The sequence below is a fragment of the Berghia stephanieae genome, chromosome 1, assembly GCF_034508935.2.
Source record: "Berghia stephanieae isolate SIO BIC M18660-M18661 chromosome 1, UCSD_Bste_1.3, whole genome shotgun sequence".
In the NCBI taxonomy this organism is placed as follows: Eukaryota; Metazoa; Mollusca; class Gastropoda; order Nudibranchia; family Aeolidiidae; genus Berghia; species Berghia stephanieae.
In genome coordinates this window covers 32,110,284-32,125,759 of record NC_088360.1, presented here as the reverse complement: position 1 = coordinate 32,125,759, position 15,476 = coordinate 32,110,284, and the positions used below count along the sequence as shown (strand labels likewise).

The 15,476-nt window shown below is 34.7% G+C and overlaps 1 protein-coding gene across 24 annotated transcripts in view; it reads left to right on the top strand.

Annotated features, from left to right (window-relative positions):
* Positions 1-15,476, top strand: part of LOC144971952 (receptor-type tyrosine-protein phosphatase F-like) — a 359,769-nt gene that overhangs the window by 329,722 nt on the left and 14,571 nt on the right. For 14 of the 24 annotated variants that reach the window (XM_078913082.1, XM_078913059.1, XM_078913052.1 and 11 more), the window contains 10 exons: positions 442-511; positions 3,245-3,547; positions 7,365-7,477; positions 8,432-8,636; positions 10,028-10,222; positions 10,608-10,700; positions 11,041-11,334; positions 11,904-12,194; positions 13,291-13,394; positions 14,612-14,828. In XM_078913082.1, the coding sequence (XP_078769208.1) occupies positions 442-511; positions 3,245-3,547; positions 7,365-7,477; positions 8,432-8,636; positions 10,028-10,222; positions 10,608-10,700; positions 11,041-11,334; positions 11,904-12,194; positions 13,291-13,394; positions 14,612-14,828 (1,885 nt within the window). The remainder of the gene's footprint in view (positions 1-441; positions 512-3,244; positions 3,548-7,364; positions 7,478-8,431; positions 8,637-10,027; positions 10,223-10,607; positions 10,701-11,040; positions 11,335-11,903; positions 12,195-13,290; positions 13,395-14,611; positions 14,829-15,476) is intronic. The other 10 variants (XM_078913126.1, XM_078913108.1, XM_078913119.1 and 7 more) reach the window with 1 other exon arrangement.

Sequence of the window (15,476 nt, the reverse complement as noted above, 5' to 3'; positions counted from 1 at the left end):
CAGGATCTTCCATTGTTGAACTTATATATTCATATTTCGTATTCCGTGCTTATTTAGATGAAGGAACAAGCTAAAGGTATGAAGAAAAATGAGAGCGCATGAATAACGCGGTGTCCAAGAGTATATAAGCAGCACAATCTTGGTTAAGACTCAAATAATAGTCTTCTGGCAAGCTGATCAAGTGTCTTCGACTGGATATTAACGTAAATGAATTTAAGAATTCAGAGCAAGCTTTTACTGTATGTGGGATATAAATCTTAATGATATTATATTATTACCTCAAAAGAAAATGTACCATACTTTTTTCTTTTTTAAAAATCTACTTTAACTCTTTTTTTATGAAGAGGGGGGGGGGGGGGGGTGGAGAAAGAGGTATGTTCTGATTCTCTAACGGGTGTGCTAAATATTAGATTTCTCAATTATTATCTTGGAAATCTCCAGGTGTCGGCCAGGTCTGAAAAAGGTGAAGGACCGAAAACTCCTACAGTCCAAGTCCACACCCCATCATTCAGTGAGTTATCTTTCTTTTTCTGTGGACGGCTTTAAATGTATTATTATAATTTGTTTAATGTCTCCTCGTACCCATTAAGCCGAATTTACAAGCAACTAGTTAAAAGAGTAAAATCTTTTTTATTTGTTTTAATTTGATACATTTCAATTCTGTTTTAAACATGTTATATCATTCGGGGTCGAAGGGTTCATTACGATACACATGCCCCCAGTAGACATATCAACCACTCTGTATTGTAAAATCATGACAATGATTTTATATAATGTTCTTTTCCCCTAATTTCTTAAATACATTGTCATGATGAAGATGAAATTGAAATAAACAATCAGACCAAGAACAAGTATTGGGGAAAATGTAATAAATAATAAACATTTGAAAAGTGACTTATGATATGTTGACTTAACGAGATAAAGCAGAGAGTTAAGTGGAATAAAAGATTCGACTAAATTGATAAAAACTTTAAATGTTATCAGCCACGGCCAGTGTTTGATCTTCTTCACCACTGCGATTTAAACCCTTAATAACATCAGACTAATTTTAAAGGATTTATTTTCTTGTCTTCTTGTCAATGTTCTCTATCTGGCTCTGTATCATATATCACTTTCCAATTGTAATATTACACACTTATTCACATGCAAGACTTTGTCCTTAAACCGTCATCGTTTTCTCCCCCTTTTGAAGTCTTATCTTTATTTTTTTTTCGCATTAGATGTTGTTAAGTTATTATCTTTTCATTGTTAATAGTAGTGCAAGTAATTATTATATACGTGTTATCATTTGTCATCATATTATTATGTGTAGATGTTGTTATCACATCTTCATACAAGTTCTGTCTTTGGTTTCGTTTCTTCAACCTTTTATCGTTTTGTCCCGTTTCGTGTTCACGTATCTCTTCTTCCTTCCCAGTTCCCTTACAAGATTCATTTACCAGTTTTGTTTTTTGTTGTTTTGTTTTGGTTTTTTGTTTTGTGTGTTTTTTTCGTGCGTAGAAAGCCTCCTGGCTACGTAGCTACTCTCTGTTTGACATGGATTATGTCCCTTGTCTATTCTATCCCGTAGACAAGTTAAGATAAGGAGAATCATAAGACAAGGAAGAGAATGAGATGAAGATAGTGGAGAAAAAAAAAAAGAATGACAGAGAAAAAAAGGATAGAAAGAAAGAAAACAACTACAAGAGGGAATGGAAGTTTAATTGCTAAAATATGTTTTATATTGAAAAGCTTATGTGAGAAATAAGACTTATGGCGTAGATTAGTTTGTGGTTTAATGGTATTATAGTTGCATGCGTCTCTAGCTAAGCTCAATTAGATGTATAGTTACTGAAGTGCAAAACCAGATAATGCCTGAATATTTTATAAAGAAGCACAAAAAAGGAGAGTTAAAGGCTATACTTTGTTGCTTATCTATCCAGTTAACAATTTATCAACATAACTTAATAATTAAAACCCCCTTGAAATTGGTGTTTTTCTTGTGTCCCTGTTTTAGTTTGGTGGTTTTGTCACGGTAGTGGAATTGTGACTCATTTTTTTCTGTAGATTTTTATTTTACAAACTAGACACTTTTAATAAGTTATGAATGAGTGTGTGTGTTTTTGTTTTGTTTTGTTTTGTTTTTCTTTATATTTTTAGTCTAATGCTTTTTTTTTAATTTAAAAAAGAAATTATTTTTTTTGTGTGTAATCATTACTTTTAAGCGAAACCCAACTGTTATGGGTCACCCTTTCTTGAACGGAACCGATTGCTGCATTTTAAATGGAAGCATGAGTGAATGCCTTTATTCTTGTATTAACTGGTATGGCATTATTCATTATTTATACAACATTGGTTAATCACATCCTCATCACCATTTCATTATCGGATTAGTTGTCATTGAACACACGGCATTTTGGTTGAAAGATAGAGATCATTAGTAATCAATTGGACACCACTTTCTTTCACATGAAATTGGCACTAACTGCATGGCGATCAGAAAATCACAGTTTAAGATTTTTTTTTAATGAACGGCATAGCAATTTTGTTATATTTGTTTACTAATCCATATCGGGCATGTTGCATAACTCAGCAAACACAACAGCCAGTTTGTGTCAATGACCCTCATCAGTCATACCAAAACGTCACCAGATATCAGTATTATTAGTTTTTTTTTCATTTAATTTATTGGATTCACATCTCACCTCATCTCTCATTCCTTTCTGCAATTTTTTATCTAACTGCCTTACCGATTGTTCATTCTTTTCTTTGTGTGACCACCTGGAAGGAAAGTTTCTTTCCAGCGCATATTAGTTTGTGTCAGAATCGTTGTGTTACGCTCTTCTTTTCATAACTTTTCCATCTTGATCTTTTTGTTTGTTCATTTGTTTTATCTGTGTTAGATAATCGTCTGTTCGTTTCTGTCTAAGTGTATGCAAACAAATGGTCATTCTATGTCTCGTTTTTTAATTTATGTTAGATTATTTTGTATTCTGTCAAAACTATGCCATATGCCATTGATTTCATTTTCTTTTGTTTTGTTTAATCAAATGATTTTCAGACATTTGTTAAGTTTATGTTTCATTTCTTTTTCTCTCTCTCCAAAATCAAACCAAAAAAAAAATATTTATGACTTCTAACCACTACATCAACATATGTATTCAACACCCATCCTGAAATTAAAATCGGACTTGACCATTGGATCAACTTGTATTGATTGTTGAATTAAAAAAAATAATAATAAATATTAACAAAATATAAACAGTTCCTGAGGCCCCGCCAAAAGCTGTTACTGGTATAGCCATCAGTCAGAGTGAAATAGAGATAACCTGGAAACCCCCAGAAGCTGCCAAGAGAAATGGAAAGATAGAGGGATACAGGTTGTATTATATCGAGAATGGGAAAAGCGATGACGATGCCACTGAAGAAGTTATGTCTGGCGATGATCGGATGCTGAGGATAGGCCGCCTGAAGGCCTGGCAAGACTATAAAATTTGGGTGAAGGCATTTACCGAGGTGGGCGATGGACCAGCCTCCGAGAAAATCATTGTCAAGACCGATGAGGATGGTAGGTAGCATCGTATGACAATAATACGTACCACTACTACTACTACTACTGCCCCCCCCCCTCCCTTTCTTGCTAGCTTGGAATTGGTTGGTTGGTCAATGGTACTCTGTGACGGAATTTGTGACAATTTTCTATCTCCCCTATTCCCTTTTTAACCCCTTTCATTTTTTCCCGCCTTTTAAGTTTTCTCCAGCGGTCTTCTCAAATGGGTGAATTCCCAAAAATTAACATTCAGGGGTAAAAGTAAAAGTCCTGCTTCTTTCGGCCAGATTCCATCACAGGTTTATTTCTTCAGATGTGTGTGTGTGTGTGTGTGTGTGTGTGTGTGTGTGTGTTTGCTCTTTTGCTTTGTATTATTTCTTTTTATTTATAAGCATAAGTATTCCTATGTTCTCAATTTTAGAATGTGTCTTTTCAGGAAAACGGTTAACTGATTTGGAGTTTTAATTCCTTGTGTGAATGTCTCAAATCTTATTTATTTATTTATTTATTTATGTATTTACTTCTTTTTTTTTTAATGAAGGAAAGGGTGTGTTTGTGATGGTAGTCTTTCTCCTTTAATTTCTTCACTTTTACCCCTGAAACTTTTTTTAAAAATTGATTTTGTTTTGAGTTGAAGTCTCCTCGGATTCACTCTTTTGTTTTGTTTTCTGAATTAGTTTCCTTACCTTGATCAGATGGTTGGCTGATTGGTTGAATGGCTATGGATATGATCTCATCATTGTTGTTTTATATAATGGATGCTGGTTTATGATTTCCGTTGTGACGTCATTAAATATGAACAGGAACGATGACTTCCGGTTTAACTTAAGTCATGCAGGCGGAGTTTGATTTTTACACTTGTCTGAAATCGTCTGCCGTGCACCGACGAAACCCTTTTTTTTTTCTTTTTTTTTTTTTCAGCCAGAAAACTTTTACTTCATATACCGGAAGATTAAATTGACCCTTGAACTTGTCAAACACTAGACATTTGACGAGGGATGTGAAGTAAAAGTATTATGGACGAAACAAAAACAGGCGATTATTCCGTGGTCGGCTGTGATATCAAAATGTTTGACAGCAAAAGAGCAACAACAACGTAAATTCCGCGCTTAAACAGCTTTAACTTCAGTTATCAAAACCTAAATTCAAAGAAAAAGAGAAAGAAAAGAATAAATAGGGTGGGGGGGGGGGGAGAATGTAAATTTTTATTTTGCGCAATATCCTCCGTATATTCTCAAAGCAATTTGCAAGAGGTCTGAAGTCAACAGGAACACAAAAACATGTAAGACAAGACATTGTCATTAAAGTTTATGTAAAGGTTTTTGTCATTAAAGTTTATGTAAAGGTTTTATTTGGGTTTTTATTGTTTTTGTTTGTTTTTTTTTTGTTTGTTTGTTTTTAAGGGGATGTATTTATGTTTATTTCCTCGGTTTTTATGGTGGTTATTTCTTGGCTTTTTTTTTTGGGGGGGGGGGGGGTTGTGTTTTTTTTTCGACGGGTGTTCCAAATAAGAAAATAAAATCAGTTGAGATAATCTGAGCAGTGAACAGTTTCCAAGAACTCGACTATGTGCCGACACGGCGCGACTGGAACCTTCATGTCGACTAGCCCAAATCAAGTTCCCAAAGGCTCAATAACCCAGTGCCTGTTTATGCTCTCTTGAAGAAAGCTATCATATCAGACTAGAGTGAAATCATCCTCCGCCTGTTAAAGGATTGAATTCCGTCTTCTCATGTGTGCTGTACCGTTATGTCCTGTGAGAAAAAAAACAAAAAACAAAGCATTCCGAGCATCCTCGATGTTTTAACACTGTCTGATATGCTCTGTCGTGTTTTAAATAACATACTCTATTGTCTTTGTATATCTGTGTTGCAGGTTGTTTGCCTATGAAGGAAAAAAGGGTGTCTGCCTGCTTGTTCTTGTTCGTCAACATGATATTTGGTTTATGTCTGTCTGTTTATTTATGTGTATGTGTGTGTGTGTGTGTGAGAGAGAGAGAGAGAGAGAGAGAGAGAGAGAGAGAGAGAGAGAGAGAGTGGCAGGCAATAGCATGCAGTAATCAATAATACTTTTGTTTTTTCTGCCTCGAGACATCAGCAGCAAGAATAAAATTTAAGGCGATAAATATTTTTCAAAACCAAACAAACTAACCAGGGCAATAAAAGAGACAAAGGGTGAAGTCATCATCCTATAAACCATTTTGCCAGAAAGGACAACGGTGAATGGGAAGCTAACCGTGAACATTTCTTTTAAAAGGCATTGAGTGTTCCGTCTTCGGTGCATTACACATTTTTGGAATAAATTGAAATCTGTAGTGTAAAAATCATCACAATCATTTACTTTATTTTTGTGTTAATTTCGTTTTTTATTTTATTTGTAAAGATTCTTTTCATGTTTTTTTTTTCAATTTAGTTTTGTCGTTTTCCTTTTTATTTTCTTTTCTTTTTAAAGCCTATTTTAATTTCGGGTTCCTTAGTTTTATAATGTTTGGATAGATAAATGAGAAGCGAATTTTGTTTCCGCCATGTCGTCTTTCCCCGCCACATTTTTAAAGGGAAAAATAAATAAGAGAATACAAAAGACATCAACTCGCTAAGACAAAGCACAAATAAAATATAATTATCCGTTTATCTGTCTCATTTTATGAACCAATGCTTTCACTTTCATCAAAAACTTATACCTTCCCATCCGTTGATAATATTCTGCAATCAGCAACTTAAACTTTTGTGCATCATTTTTTTTTTCTCTAAGGTTTTGATGTCATTGGGTATAACTGTTATATCTACCAATCGTTTTATATATTTAATCAACTGAGTGTTTCAATTGTATTTGGAGAAGGAGATCTCGTGTATCAAAAATTAAATTGTCCCTGAATTGATACGGATCATGAGTATCGGACAAAACGTTGCCTTCTATCACATTTACTACGTATAGTACAGGTAAGTCGTGATTTAGATTTCAAATTTGCGACGAGGAGCACAGGCCTTGATTTCCACCCTGTCAACAGTTTGTCACAGTCTGATCCTGATGTCGGGTTATCGCACCTTTTCTTGAGTGTGCTTGTTGTATGAGATTTTCCGTGGTCAAGTTTGTTTTGCTTTTTGTCTTGAATGTTGTATGTTCCCCGCACTGCCGAGTATTATTATTATTTCTCGATGTTTGATATTTTTTATTTGATTTTGAACTCTTCATTCAAATTAGCTTTTACTCGTATTATAAGCTTAGATACTATTAGCAGTAAGTGTTGTAAAATGTTGAGCATAATTATAGATATTTGATGAACATTTTAAGACATAGCATTTACAATACATGCAATAGGTGTGTGTATATATATATTTTTTTAAATTGTTGTTTGCATGAATGTCGCATGAGTGAAAAATATTAAGTGGATAATTTTATCATATGTCCACCTAAGAATTAAATATAATTTTCCTTTGATATGCCAATTGTTACACTGCACTTTACAGAAAATCCAATCTTTATAAATTGTGACATGTAGTATGATTTTAAAATGATTATGAATTTATAGATTTCGTATTGAGGAAAAATTGAGTAAATGATAATAAAAACACTTAACTCTAAATCTTTCAGTTTCATTTTTTTAATATTAAAAAAAAACAAAACATGATTGGCATTCACACGTATTTTTTAAAAAAAGCATTTTTAATACCTATATTACAGTCGCAGTTTCAAAAGCAGTCTTTGTATGCCATTTTTTAAAAATATGAATCGACAAACCTCCCCCAAAAAATATCTCTTTATATTTCATATTTGCATATTGCTTTGATGAGCCATCGCATTTAACGCAAAATTATCGACTTTCCTCACCATACAGTGCCTGGCATGCCTAGGCGAGTGCGAGTTGAAGTCATCAACTCCACAGGAATCTATGTGGAATGGAACCCCCCGAATCCCCAGGACCACAATGGCATCATCAGAGGCTATTTGGTAAACTCAATTCTTTATGTCATATCATATCATAGATATCATATCATAATATCGCTGGCTGATAGGAGTAATACATCCGTTAAGTACCTTTGATAAGAAAAATGAGAATAAAAATGATTGAATATTGCCATCAATCAATTTGAACATTTCATTGCATTTAGTAATGAGTTGATAAATTTGAAGAATGATTACTGGTTCGAGGTGAGGGATAGCATTTAGCAATTGGATCAGTTGGTTAGAAACAACAATGATATAGTGATATGGAAACTTTAATAAAATGTATGCACCAATTCTTTGGCTATTCATATCGAGTTCAACATGAATGAGAATCAAAGGAATTGTTTTAATTGCCATTGATGTGGAAACAGATAGGATAGTTTATGCTAATCAAATTTATTCACATTCACGTCCTCTATCCTTGGGAATTATCCGTCATTTGTTAAAGGTTGATGGCTAAGATTTTACTCAAAATGGATATTGTACAAATGTATGACGATCGTTAGACATGCGTGTATAGTTCAAATTAGGCCCACAATGCAATGTTTTGCAGTGATTTCCTGGATGACCTTGTTTCAATATTCCCTTTAAATGTCTGGAAAAGTATGTTTGAAAAAAGTCCCAAACAAAGCAAGAAAGAAAAATGCAGGAATAAATATCATCCCAACCATTTTCCTTGAATTTTCCCCTCTGAAACTTACAATTTTCAATTCCCTTTTTCCATTTTCTTATTTTCTTCTTCCTTGATTAGTTCACACGTTTATCTCATTCCATCAGGTCTATATAAGACCCGGCTATCATCAGATTATGTGCAAATTTGAGCCAGGCCTATTCAGGCCCTTTGAACTACCGGTCTTTCTCTCATATTTAATTGGTTCCTTAAGATGTAATTGTTCCAAATCTTCTGATAAAGGATGAAGGCTGAAATCTGAATTGATAATGTTTATCTTCCATAAGGTCCACTACATTCGAGTAGACAAGCATGATAAGGAGATACCCGGTGAGCTTGAACAACGAAAGGACACATATGACCCAAAGAAGCAGGAAGCAGTCATCACTGGACTGGAACCTGACTCTAACTATCTGGTGCAAGTCTCAGCATACACTAAGAAAGGGGATGGACTAAGAAGTCGGAAAAGAGTGATTTTAACCAAAGGCGCAGGTGAGCTACAGTGTATTGCATTTTGATTTTACTTAGTTAATCTTGAGTAACTATCTGTTGCAAATGCAGCATACACAAAAAAGGGGTACTTTGTCTAAGATAATCTTGAGTAACTATCTGTTGCAAATGCAGCATACACAAAGAAGGGGTACTTTGTCTAAGATAATCTTGAGTAACTATCTGTTGCAAATGCAGCATACACAAAAAAGGGGTACTTTGTCTAAGATAATCTTGAGTAACTATCTGTTGCAAGTCTCAGCATACACAAAAAAGGGGTACTTTGTCTAAGATAATCTTGAGTAACTATCTGTTGCAAGTCTCAGCATACACAAAAAAGGGGTACTTTGTCTAAGATAATCTTGAGTAACTATCTGTTGCAAATGCAGCATACACAAAAAAGGGGTACTTTGTCTAAGATAATCTTGAGTAACTATCTGTTGCAAATGCAGCATACACAAAAAAGGGGTACTTTGTCTAAGATAATCTTGAGTAACTATCTGTTGCAAGTCTCAGCATACACAAAAAAGGGGTACTTTGTCTAAGATAATCTTGAGTAACTATCTGTTGCAAGTCTCAGCATACACAAAAAAGGGGGGAAAAGGGAGACGGACTAAGAAGTTGAAAAAGAGTGATTTTAACTAAAGGAACTGGTGAGCTACAGTGTATTGTATTTTGATTTTAATTTATGTAAGATAATCTTGAGTAACTGTCTGTTGCAAGTTTCAGCATACACTTAAAAGGGGGATGGACTTAGTAGTCGGAAAAGAGTGTTTTTAACCTATGGAGCTAATGAGCTACAGTGTCTTGCATTTTGATTTTACTTTGTCTTAGATAATATTAAGATGATGTAAGTCTAGATCAATCTAGCCTTTGGGTAGGAAGCAAAGGCCGTGTGGTTGTATCTAAGAAGTGCTCCTGCGTGCACGTTTGTCAGTGACTTCTGGTATGAGAAATACTGTACTTTCTGGCTGGTTTTTTTTTTTGTTTTTTTTTTACTGAGCACCCACAACTTCAGCAGCATATGTGATTCTAGTTGACATCAAACGTTTGTCCGTCACAACTATGGCACTGCACTCACCTTCGAACCAGTTGGTACCTGATTTGAGTTTTGCTCTGAGCAGTGCAAAATTGAATCCTGGAAGAAGGCTCTTTTAAAGAGGGGGGAAAAAATTTGAATTTTAAGCCAAAAAGATATGAGTTAAGATTTGATATTGTTTCTTTCCCAATAAAAAGAATAGTCTTCTCAATAAAATCACATATAAATTAAATCATATTTCGAGATTTAGACTGTATGATTAGTGTCTAGTAATTTTTTAAAAATACCTCATTGATTGGCGAGTAATATTTGAATTTTTTTTAAAAACTGATAGTATCTCCTTTTTTATTTTCAGTCCCATCAGCACCTCGTAATATGTGGGTGGATCTGACCCAAGATGATCCGCCCAGGATCAAGGTTACTTGGAACCGACCGGCAGAAACTCATGGTGATATCTATAATTTCAAGATTACATGGGGACCTCAGGGGGGACAATATTCGGAGTATGTCCTTAATCCAGATGCCTACTCTTACCTGTCTTCCGTGCTGGGTAACTAGATATGGAACTTAATATTATTATTACTGTTGTTGTTGTTATTATTATTATTATTATTATTATTATTATTATTATTATTATTATTATTATTATTATTATTATTATTATTATTATTATTATGTTATTGTTATTATTATTATTATTATTATTATTATTATTATTATTATTATTATTATTATTATTATTATTATTACGATGCAATATGCAGACAATATATTTTGACATCATTGTTTAGCATATGCTTCTAAAAGAGTGGAAGATTATGTATGTATATATTTATGAAGGCAGTTTCTTATTAATAATATACTTTCTAGAGAATCTTGCTTTTTTAATATTTTTCTTTAGTTCATTAATTTTTGCGTCTCATTCTTGTCCCTAGACAAAGGAACAAGATACGAATTTCGGGTGTCTGCTAAGAATGATGTTGGCTATGGACAGAGAAGTGTGAAGACTATTAAAACACCTGATGGAGGTAGGGGAAATAATACTTACAATTTTATTTTAATTTACTATATTGAAGGAACACATAGTATAGTATGCGTATTGTCTAAAACCGAAAGGTGTAACCCCGGCAAAGAAAGTTAATAAAAAGATAAAGAAATTTGGAAAAATAATACAAAAACTAGATGTGTATAGACAGTGATATTCATCAATACCGGACCTCTGCACCACAGCAACACATACTATTAGTTTAGAAAGTAAAATTATGAATCACACAAAATCATCTTGTGTCATCTGATGTGCCACACCCAGTATTTGCTCGTTCCAACAGGCAATCCTATTTTTATTTTGCATCATTTGTATTTCTCCAGCACCATCAGGAGCACCGCAGAACTTTACAGCCACAGGTTTGACAGAAACATCTGTTCGCCTGACATGGGACCTGCCAGCTAGAAAGCTTCGTAATGGAGACATTGTCATGTACCAGGTCACCTACCACAAGATGTCCGACCCCATCAATGAAGAGGATTTTAACAGTACAGACTCTTTTATTGACATAGTGGGCCTGGAGATTAACACTGATTACTTTTTCAAGATCAAAGCTTATACCAGCAAAGGCTCAGGTCCCTGGAGCAACCGTCTGCATTTCCGCACCTTCGGGCGAAGTAAGACATTTTGTAGAATGAAATCCAGTCACTTCTCAATAACCAATATGTGCCTCTGTTACTAGAATCATGCCCATGTTATTATTAAGATATCTGAATCAGGAAATCATTAAGTTATTGTTGTAGAAAAGGGGGAAAAACTTATCCTCAGCTTGTCACAGAAGTCCCATGTTGTATGATGTGTTATATCGAATTATAATTATAATTATAATTAAGTCAAACCTCAAGAAACAACTCAACAAGATTCTTTGATGATGATCAGAAAAAGGTTTCTATTCAACCCAAACTGAAAACAATGTATAGTGTGGCCAGCTTGGCAGTTTACAACTAAACATTGAATAAATACAACTAAACTTATTACTCGATACATTACATCCCAGGTGTGAGAGTTTTTGCCAATATGAAGATCATTTAAATCGATCAATATTTGGAGGTTGGGTTTTCTGGCCAAATTTTTTAAAACATGGTTTTCCAGTAACTGGAAATTGAAACTAAATGATAGGAGTGTGTTTTTTTTAAAAACAAGTTTCAATTGTTACTTAAAACTTATTGTTGATTTTTTCTTACAGTGCCCCCACCACCAAAGAATGTCAAAGCTTATAGAACTTCCTCCAGTAGTATGACTGTTATGTGGGATGAGCTTAATATTCCTGTATCTGGATATGAGGTCTTCTACAATATGTTTGCCTCCCCGGCTATGGCTTATTGGAGTCGGCAGTTAGTTGGGCCTTACACTGTAGCAGAAATCACTAACATCAAACCTAAAACCACCTACGCAGTAAGAGTCCGGGCAATTGCGTTTGGTAATAGACAGGGAAACCTTTCAGAAGTGGTCACTACCAACGTGGATGATCTAAAAGGTAAGAAGGACCCTCTAATTGACAAGAATCACCTTTAAAGTTTTTTAATTGTTCCCAATGCAAGACTTAATATACAGTGCTGGACCAAAAAAAAATTTTAAAATGAGAATACCTTTCATCAATTTGTTTAAAAATTCAACAAAGATTTTTTTTTTCTTTTCACTGGATGCTTGAGACTAAAATTAATATGCATTCAATGTTGTATGACTCACCATGGCCGTGGAGACGAGCTGCAATATGGCTTCTCATGCTTCAGCTGCTGGGTGGGGTTTCCTGGCCTCCCATAGTGGCCAGGAAGCCACTTACTATGTCTTCTATCCCCTTATAGCTGTTTCTAGCATGCTTTATGTCTTTGTCTTGGGATGAGATTACTTGGTTTTGTCCTGGCCCTGGCCGGATACCCTAATTGGGAGGGAAACAGTCAAATTTATAGTTAGTGTTAGTGTTTTTTTCTTGTAAATCATCTCTCTCTTATGCATTGTATTATTTTTGTTTTACATGTGATTTGTAAACATTTGATTGTGTTCCCCTTAGTGGGGACCTGTGTTTGTGTCAGTATGAGACATTTAGGTGATCTCAAACTAAGTACATTGATAGTCTGTTCTTGTAATCTTCATCTGTTCTCTATTTGTACAAATTCCCCTCTGTCTTCCTTTTTCTTGGGTACTTCAATTGTAATTCTAGAACTTTTAACTATCCCATTTTCTTCCTTTTTACTGGCGCTGATATGACCTAAATGTGTTGCAAGCGCCATAGAACCCTTAAAAACAAAACATAAACATGCTTCAGATTAATTTGATCACTAATTCATGACTCGCATCATTCCAAAAGACCCTGTCGATGCCTTCATTTCATCAATACTTTTGATTTTATTTTGATTCAGAATGTCTTTCAGAAACCCTCAAATGTTTTTTAATAGGTTTAAGTCAGGACTGTAGCTCAGCCATAATGATCCACTCGTTTTATATCAGAAAAATAGTTGTAGTTTTTTAAAATAAAATCTGTGTTTAGCAGGTATCAATAATAAATTTAGTAATATCAAGAAACAGGATACGGAAGAAAAAAAATTCAAACTGTCATTTTCCATTTGTTCCAGAACGAGCCGATGCTGTGAGACGGTTCCGAGTGACTCAGCGGCTTGCCAAGGAAGTCAAATTGTCATGGCTGCCACCCACGAGGCAGGATGTTCATCTTTATGTTGTAAGTTGTCAGCTACGTTTCCTGTCAATTTAACAATAATTCATATATTGCTAGAAACAGGTCACTTAATAGGTCAAAATAATGACCACTTTTGACCAGCGTGTCTAATTATTCCATACCATGGTTGACCATTAATAAATCCTTATGTTATAAGAGAACATCACAAGCAGCATATGGACTGTCTATATTAAAAGAAAAGATCAATATCTTGTTTCATTTGATATAATTTTCTTGATAACGTATTTAGTCAATATTCTTTCAGCGCCATCTACAAAAGTACTTATAAATTGAACCAATGGTATCATTTCTTTCATCAGAACATTCAATTGGCCTGGTATTTTAATTGAGATTTTGCGCCGAATTCGAATGTCGCTTTGTCTTAGCTTGTCATTCTCATGCTGCCTCAATCAGGTGTCAGCCATTTTGTGACAGAAATGTGAATATAGCCTCAGCGATGAAAGAGTTAAGTATTGGAACAGCGTGGCTCAATGGGTATGGTCTTTGCTTCGTACCCGAAAGGTACAGATTTCGAATACCCGCTGCGCTGTGTGGCCTTCAGCAAGTCACCTCGCCCTAACTCAGTTTGCAGCACTGCACTGTAGCTGACACCAGGGTTATTCCACTCTTCCCTTGGAATGGGCCCTAAAGGCAAATTTCCCATTTGGGATGAATAAAGAGAATTTTAATTTTTAAAATTTTATTTATTGTTATTGATTGTGTAGGGCATTAGGATTTTGTAGAGATGAGAATCAGGTGTTTAGTATTAGTTTTGGGAGATGATATTTTCGTTCTTCTAAATCATCTCTCTCTTATATATTGATATAGGTTTGGTTTTTTAAATATAATAATACGTAAAGATGTGAGTGTATTCCTCTTCATGAGATCATGCGTTTGTGTCAGGACGGGATTTGTAGATCATCTTAAACTAAGTACATCGATAGTTAGTGCTTGAAATGTACATATGTTTCCTATTTGAACCAGTCCCCTTTGTCTTACTTTTTCTTGTAATTGTAAATCTATCATTTTTTGACTATTTGATTTTCTTCCTTTTTTCTGGCACGGAAATGACCCGGAAGTGTTGTGAGTTCTGTAAAAACCTTTAAAAAGAATAGAAAGAAAAAAAAACAAAAAAAAACATACCAGTTTGTGGCATCAATTATAAAAAGTCAAATGTCATAATACACAATCCTTTTCATTTTCTCTTTTCCCCTCTTCAGTTGCGATTTTCAGGAAATAAAACATTCCGGGAGGATGGGCATGTCAAAGTTATCAAACATGACCCAGAATTGGTGAGAATCAAGCCAAACCAAAATACCTACACTGTTGAAAACCTCAAACCCAAGATGCGTCTTTATTTCAACATCAGCGCCCAATTCAGGAATGGCAAAGAGGAAGGATACATGCAGCAAATTGTCACAGAGACGCTTGTGGATGGTGAGATTTATCATTTGATCCTTGCAGTATTGCCAGTTATGTTCATATGAATACTCTTGCTTTATCTGAGGTGTTACCAGATTTATTCATATGCTGTGATTTAATATTACACTGATATTTTGGGTTGAAAAACATTTTTTTTTAAATTGGCAAATTAAAGCCTGATGGTTTGATGATGTTAACAGATGTTGCAAACTGCTGAAGATGGATGATGATGAAAATGAAGATGACTGTGGCAATGGTAAACATTGAGCATAATGTGCGGCTATGTGGTCTAGTGGTGTAACACTCACTTTTGGATCGGAAGGTCCTGGATTCGAGCCTCACTCAGCGCATAGTTGAGTCCTTGGAAAAGGCTCTTTACTCACAATCTCTCACCGTACTCACGTGTAAAATGAGTTCCTGGTCGTTAACAGCATTGTCTCTGTCGGAAAAAAAATTGTTATATCGCCTAATAGGCATCATGTTCTGTCCTAAATGTTAAGTGTTGCTGTTGGCCAGGGACCCATTGTAAAGCGCTTTGAGCACGTTTAGTGGATATTGCGCTATATAAAAGCTCAATTTTAAAATATTTTTTAAAATGTATATTGAATATGGTAAACCTGTGGAAATGGGCCATACAGAGCTTCATATTTATTTATTTATTAT